General features: G+C 18.0%; 2 protein-coding genes across 2 annotated transcripts; both read right to left on the reverse strand.

The window, feature by feature from the left end:
• Positions 1-2,345: 2,345 nt before the first annotated feature.
• MKS88_000575 (fam-l protein) lies at positions 2,346-3,308 on the reverse strand (the record flags this gene model as incomplete). Its single annotated transcript, XM_067216909.1, has 2 exons — positions 2,346-3,104; positions 3,222-3,308. The coding sequence occupies 2 exons, from the start codon at positions 3,306-3,308 to the stop codon at positions 2,346-2,348; spliced, it is 846 nt and encodes a 281-aa protein (XP_067075810.1).
• Positions 3,309-6,243: 2,935 nt separating this feature from the next.
• Positions 6,244-6,934, reverse strand: MKS88_000576 (uncharacterized protein; the record flags this gene model as incomplete). The annotated part of the gene is made up of 2 exons (XM_067216919.1): positions 6,244-6,645; positions 6,908-6,934. The coding sequence occupies 2 exons, from the start codon at positions 6,932-6,934 to the stop codon at positions 6,244-6,246; spliced, it is 429 nt and encodes a 142-aa protein (XP_067075811.1).
• Between the last annotated feature and the right edge of the window lie 339 nt (positions 6,935-7,273).

Consider the following 7,273-nt stretch of genomic DNA (forward strand, 5'->3'; position numbering starts at 1 on the left):
TTGTGTTTATTTATAAATATTTAAAAAAGTTTATATAATTATTTACTGTAAATTACTGATTAAATAGATTATGTATTAATCTTATTCAGAATAAACAAAAAAAAAATATACGATTTATTATTATACACAAATATTTAGTTTACATACTATGCAGAATGTAGAGAATATACATATTATATATCGCCCTTCATATTAAAAATATATTTGCTAATTTTAAGAATGTTATCGTATAAATGATTCTAATTTTTTTAAAGATATTTTTTAAAAAGATATTATTCCTAAAATATATTAATTAATGAAATATTATAATAGAGAAAGTAAATTTTTTTTTTGTGCAACATGTTGTGTTATACATGGCAATTGCATTACTGCGTAAACATGGATATTATTTTTATAGACTATAATATAATTTTGAAAAATCTAATTTTTAGTATATTATATAATATGTAAAAAAATATATATATTGTAAAGATGAATAAAATCTGACTCTTTATTTTTCTATCATAATTTTTAAAAATTATAATTTTAAATTAAGATTAATTTATAGTGTTATTTCTATAAAAAAAATATTCATATTCATCTAATTTTTTTTGTTTAATTATTAATATATATTTAGAAGAAATATCAATAGAGAATGAAATAAAAAAAGTGTAGTGAATAGTAAAAATAATTTTAAATGTACTACTAATATTCTTATTAGCAACATTTTCAATTTCTGTATGTAGATATGTCCAAATATATCTGTCTCATTTTCTGTATATTATATGTGGATAGTCACAAAGAAAAAAATATAGATAAGTTATTTCACTTATTAATTGCTTATATTTAAAGAGTATATAAAGGCGATAACCAGAACTTATATTATAATTTTTATTTGAATCTATGAAAAATAATATTTAATAATTGAAAACTACTTAATAATATGCTGTAGACAGAAAGATACAAATTTCATTTATTTAATTAAGCATTTTAAAAAATTTTTAGTAACATTTTGAATATATTAGATTAATACTAAGCAAAAAAAATTTTTTTAAATATTACATATTTATAAATTATAAATAATAATTTAATTTTCGTTTTTACTTTCTTTTTTTAAAAGTTTGTCAGTACTAGGCTGAACAAATTACTAACACTTAATATAAACAACATGTAATTTTGTACATCTTTAAGAAGTTAATAACACACTACAAAACATATTTATAGACAATATAAAAAGTAAAACATACAGATAAATATTTATCAATATATTTCTATATTATTAAAAAAAAAAAAATACATTTACTTTCATTACCATTAATAAAAATTATTATTTTTATAAGTATTAACATGGGTTTAGCAAATATATTATAAAAAAAACTAAAACACAAGAAAAAAACAATTTAAACCGATTATTTTTTAATATATGAATACACTGAATTCGTTAATGTAATCTTTTAATAATATAAAATACATATAGTTAATTTAGTTATATATTTACAGTATTATATATATTTAATTCGTTCTTTCAAAATTGAATTAACACCTCAGCTTAAATGAACAATAAAATAGTACTTGATGTGAACGTTTTAAATTGTTGTAATGATATATAATCCAAAGTCTATTTGACATTTATGAATAATTCATATTTGATGAGGACAATTTTTTTTTTTTCATTTATAAATACCTATACGCAAAAAACGAAATATCTCTTAGATATTTAAATTAATGCACTTTATGATATGTTCCACATAGTATAAACCCTATATAAAAAATACTAAATTTATTGTAACGTTAAAACATATACATATATATATCAGTTCAACAAAATATATTCGATTCTTTTAATTAAATACAAAATAAGGCAAGTTTATTACTAATTTTAAAATAATAATAAATTTTCATGATATTTTCAACAATTTGGACTTTTAGACAATAATATAAAATAAAAAAAAAAATCTTTTTGGTTGCATATAGTTATTTTACTTATATAATTCTATATGTTTAGTGTTATTATATATTAATTTAACATATATATATATATATATATATATATATATATATATATATATATATATATATTTAATGAAATTTTGTTTAAAAAAATGCATATATTAATACATAATATTTAGTCAAGTTGAAATAATTCTTTATGTCACATATTAAAAGATATTAAAAAGTTCAAATTCACAAAAAAACTAAGAATATATTTTTTCACTACTATGTATGAAAAATTCCATATATATATAGAGACATATACAAAATTAAAGAAATTATGATTATGTTTATTAGTAATAAAAACATTATATTTATTATTATACATTAAGAACTTCTTTACGTATATATATATATATTGCTTAGTATGTATCTTACCTTTTACTAAACTTAATTTTTTCATATTTTTTAACTTTTTTGTGGTAATAAAAAAGCTTCAATATAAGTGTGAAACCTAATATAATAAAAGGTATGAAATATATTAGAAGACCAACTAAATGTCCTAGAACTGCACATTTTGAATCACTTACTGAAGATAAGTCTCCCCATAACCATGACATACCATCTTTTAACTTTTCTAAAAAGTCAGACAATGGTCCACTGGCTAACGCATTTAATTGTGTTTTCAGCCATGAAAATTCCAATAACCATATTTTTTGATATAAGAAATGCCATATTATCTCTATCATGGGTAATGCTAATGACAACAAAAACAATAACGAAGGTAAAGCAAATTGTAGACTGTATTTTTTAATTATTATTTTTTTGTAAGTCTTATCACTTATTGTCCTGTTGTTTTTAAGAAAATCTATATAATCAAGTTCTTTGAATATTTTTTTTTCAAAATTGGAATATTTCTTTGTTTCAAATATGCAAGATTTTTTTTTCTTTGCTTCATTATATTTTTTCGCATTCTTTAATGAAATTCCATTTAACCAATTTTTTTTTTGTGCAGTTTTATCTTCCTTGATGGATATATATTTTTCTTTCTGTAATGCATTATTCGTTATATTATTTTTTAGCATTAATATACTTGAATTTTTAGCTTGTTTGCATATTGCAAGCAATCTATAAGTTCTTGTATCTAATTTTCTGTTGAGGTTATAGTTATGCAAAAAATTGCTAAACACTCTCTAAAAAAAGAAATTATATATATAATATTTAAAGAATCGTTAAATTATTACTATATAACAGTAATGATAATGAGAAAATAAAGATTATGCCAATATTCTTATGCAATAATGTAATACCACATCATTCGTAAAATGGTGCTTCAAAGTTAAAACTAAAAACGCAGAAATTTTTATAACTAAAATTGCCTTAATTTTTTGTTCCATTATATTGATCTTTAATAATCTAATGTATTAATTTAGGGAAAAAATAATAATAATATAATATCTTTCTGGTGACGATGAATACTATATTTATTTTAAAAAGAATTTTCATTAATTCGTCGTAAATACATAATAGAATTTATATAACTATAATGTATTTTACAGTATATGTAATAAGAAATAACTTTTATTTATATTATATATTTTTTATCTTACTTTTATTTTAAAAAAACTATTTATCATTAAAATGAATTAATTTAAATTCATTGATAATTATTAATTATATATAAATTATTTGTTTAATTTAGAGGAGTAATTAAAAAATTTTCCTCTTAATTCTTTAACATAAAAGCAAAAAATATATATAACTTTTAACATTTGTGAATATTAGGTTTATATAGAATATGGAATATATAGAATATAAGGAATAGAGATAATATATTTTTCGATTTAGAAAAACAATAATTAATAATTTTAAGGATTTTTTCCTGTTAATAATTATAATTTTATAAAATTTATATTTTGTAAAACAAAGTTATTTTTAATAAAATGTTAATTATTGTAATAATATAAGAACAGTAATATTAAACGAAAAAAAATATTGTGATATGTTAATTTTACCATAGAACCAGTTATTCCTTAAGCACGTTCAATCTTTTATATACTATAATATATATAAATGGTCTAATCTGCGTTATACTACTCTACTATGTAGTATTATATATTTTAGAGTTAAATATGAACAGATTTTACATTTTTTTACCATAATTTTTGAAAATTATAATTTTTCATTAAGTTTAATTTGTATCATTATTTCTAAATGAAAAATCTATATATTCACATACGTAATTTATTAATTTTCTTTTATTAATTATGTGCATTCATTAGAAACATTAATATAGTTAAAAAAAAAAAAAACAAAAAAAATCATATTGTTATAGTAGAATTACTCCATATATCTATGCATATACATATTGTTTCCAAGGATTAATATATATTAACGAACTTATAGTAATACTTATTATTAACAGAAAAACGTAATATATTTTTTTTATTAAAATTCTTATTAGCAACCTTTTTATTTTCCTTATTTTGTATGCCCATATAGGCTATACTTATTTGTTCATGGTTTTAAATACATTTTACACAATCAAAAAAAAAATTTTATATATATATATATATATATATATATAAATTAATTATTTAATTTATTAAAGAATACCTTTTAAAGTTTACGGAGTTTTCATAAATAAAACATATAATAATATTATAATAACATTTTATTTTGTTTCTATAAAATAATGAATTTAAAAAATGGAAATTATTGAAAAATTTGTATTGAGAGGAACCTCAAACATTGAACTTTTTCAATTAAACACGGTAAAAAAAATATAACACCTTTTGAAATATTCATTTTTAAATCTATGTAAAAAATAAAATCCATATTACATATTTTTAGGTTATTTATATAAAATTAATTCATTTAGTTAATTTTTATATATTTTTTAAAAATTATTATTATTAATTTAATGAATTTACAAATTTTTAATAAAAACTGTGAATATATTTATACATATATGTAATTATTTCAACTTTTTATTTAATATATCTATAGAAAAGCAAAAAAAATAGAACATGTATATAAATTTTTGTCTATATATAATTATATTTTTTTTATAAAAGTATACATTTATTTTCATTATATTTTAATGAAAATTTTTATTTTAATATATATATCGCATATTTTTAGAAGACTATTATTATGAATTAACAGCGCTGAAAAAAGGAAAGAATTTCAACATATTATATATTCATATATTATTATATATTTAATTATTTTAAAGAATCCATTAATTATGTAAAAAACAAGAAATGTATATGATATATATATTTGTAAATTATAAATATAATATATATTTGATTTATATTTATTGAAATATTAATTTACATTTATGCTCAACCATAATATAATAAATGGGAATGAATTTTTATGAAATTATAAAGACATGTATTGTTGTAATTATTAAACTATTATAAATAATCCTTAACTATATAGGATGTTATTTTATTATATATTAATAATTACAAATTTGTATATTGTAAATTAAAATAAAGGTCTCTTAAAAAGATTATTATGCTAAAGTTTTAATAAATATATCTCATAAAACTTATTTTATAGAATAAATATTATTTTTTCATTATATAAATAAATATATATGTATATATATATATATATAATAATGGAACCATATAATTGAACACTTCCGTTAAATGAAAAACAAGACTAAATTACTTTTAATTTAAAAATAATAAAGGTCTTATTAAAATTAGATCATTATAAAACGATTTTAGAATGAAACAGTAAAAAAAAGTGGTAAAATTACACTTCATACTGAATGCAAATTACAATAACTCTATAAAATTATATAAAATTTGTTATTATGCATGTATTTTTAACAGACAAATATATATTGTTCATGAAAATATATACTAATACTCAAATATATATTAAAACATAGTAATTAATTAATCTTGAACAATAGTTTAAAATCCAAAATGTAAAACCCTAAAACATTCAATTTAACAAAAAAATATTAGAGAATAAATATATACGATTCTTTGTTAAGTATGCCATCTGTATATAAGTGCATTTGTGCAAATTAAGAAATTATATGTAAGTTTACTATGAATAAGAGTAAATATATTACAGTCATTACTTCACATTAATGACTTATATAAAGAAAGAAATATTCTTTTTATTATTATTTCTAATATTTCCTCTTCATAATTCCTTTATATTTTATAATTTTTATAAGCGTATGAGCAAGTCCTAATATGAATATAACACATAATATACAGAATAATATTGAATATGCTTTATCCTCAGTATTTAAAGTTTTAATATCTATAACATCGTTTATGTTCCTTAATGGTAGAATTAATCCCCACTAGAGTAATATATTAGGCATAAGAATTCGTATTCCGTACTCTTTACATATTTTTTGTTTGTAGTCTTATCACCAATTGATGTTTTTTCCTTAATAATTTCTATATAATCAAGATGACTGAATAAAATTCTTTCAAAATCAGATAACGTTTTTACTTCAAATCCTAAATATTTATGTTTATCATATTGTCTATTGAATTCCTCTTTATATGATGAACTTCTACATGGTTGTTTGTTTTTTCTATTGTCCCATTTTTCATTGTTAGTTATCCCCTTTTTTAAGTTTGCAATATATGGATCACTTTTTTCTACATAAGCTGATAACAGTCGATAATTCCTTATACCTAATTTTCTGTCAAGTTTGTACTTTCCCACATATTTACTAAATGTACTCTAAAAAATAAGGGTAAAATTGTGTTTTTTAAATAAAAACATACTCTAAAAAATTTTATCAATAAAAATAAGTTGACGAAAAAATAAATAATACAAACTTCGTTAAATAATGTTGTAATGCTGGGTCATTGTAAAAAAGGCATATCCATGTTGAAAGTAAAAAGGTAGAAATTTCAATAAAATAGAGACTTCATTTTGTGGTTCATTATATATATCTTAAAAATTGTAATATATGTAGTAAGGAAAAATTTTAAAGTAATACAATTTTTTTTTTATTATAAAGGTTCATCTAAAGATTTATTTATTTTTATAATATTTTGTATTATTATTTGTTAGAAAAACTTTAATAACGTATTTATATCTAGGACATTTTCTACAATAGAGACAAAGAATAATAATTATTAATATATATTAGGAAATTTTTATATTAATGTTATTTATAAAAATATAATTTTAATTAAAATAATATAAATTGAATTTATTCATAATTATTATAAATATATAAATTAATTATTTCATAGTAGGGTAAGTAAATAATATTATATTTACCATTTAAAAAGAAAAAGATGATATCGCAATATTTCATAATATTGGATTTATTTAAATATAGAATATATAAAAAATTGAT

Source organism: Plasmodium brasilianum, chromosome 1 (assembly GCF_023973825.1).
Source record: "Plasmodium brasilianum strain Bolivian I chromosome 1, whole genome shotgun sequence".
In the NCBI taxonomy this organism is placed as follows: Eukaryota; Apicomplexa; class Aconoidasida; order Haemosporida; family Plasmodiidae; genus Plasmodium; species Plasmodium brasilianum.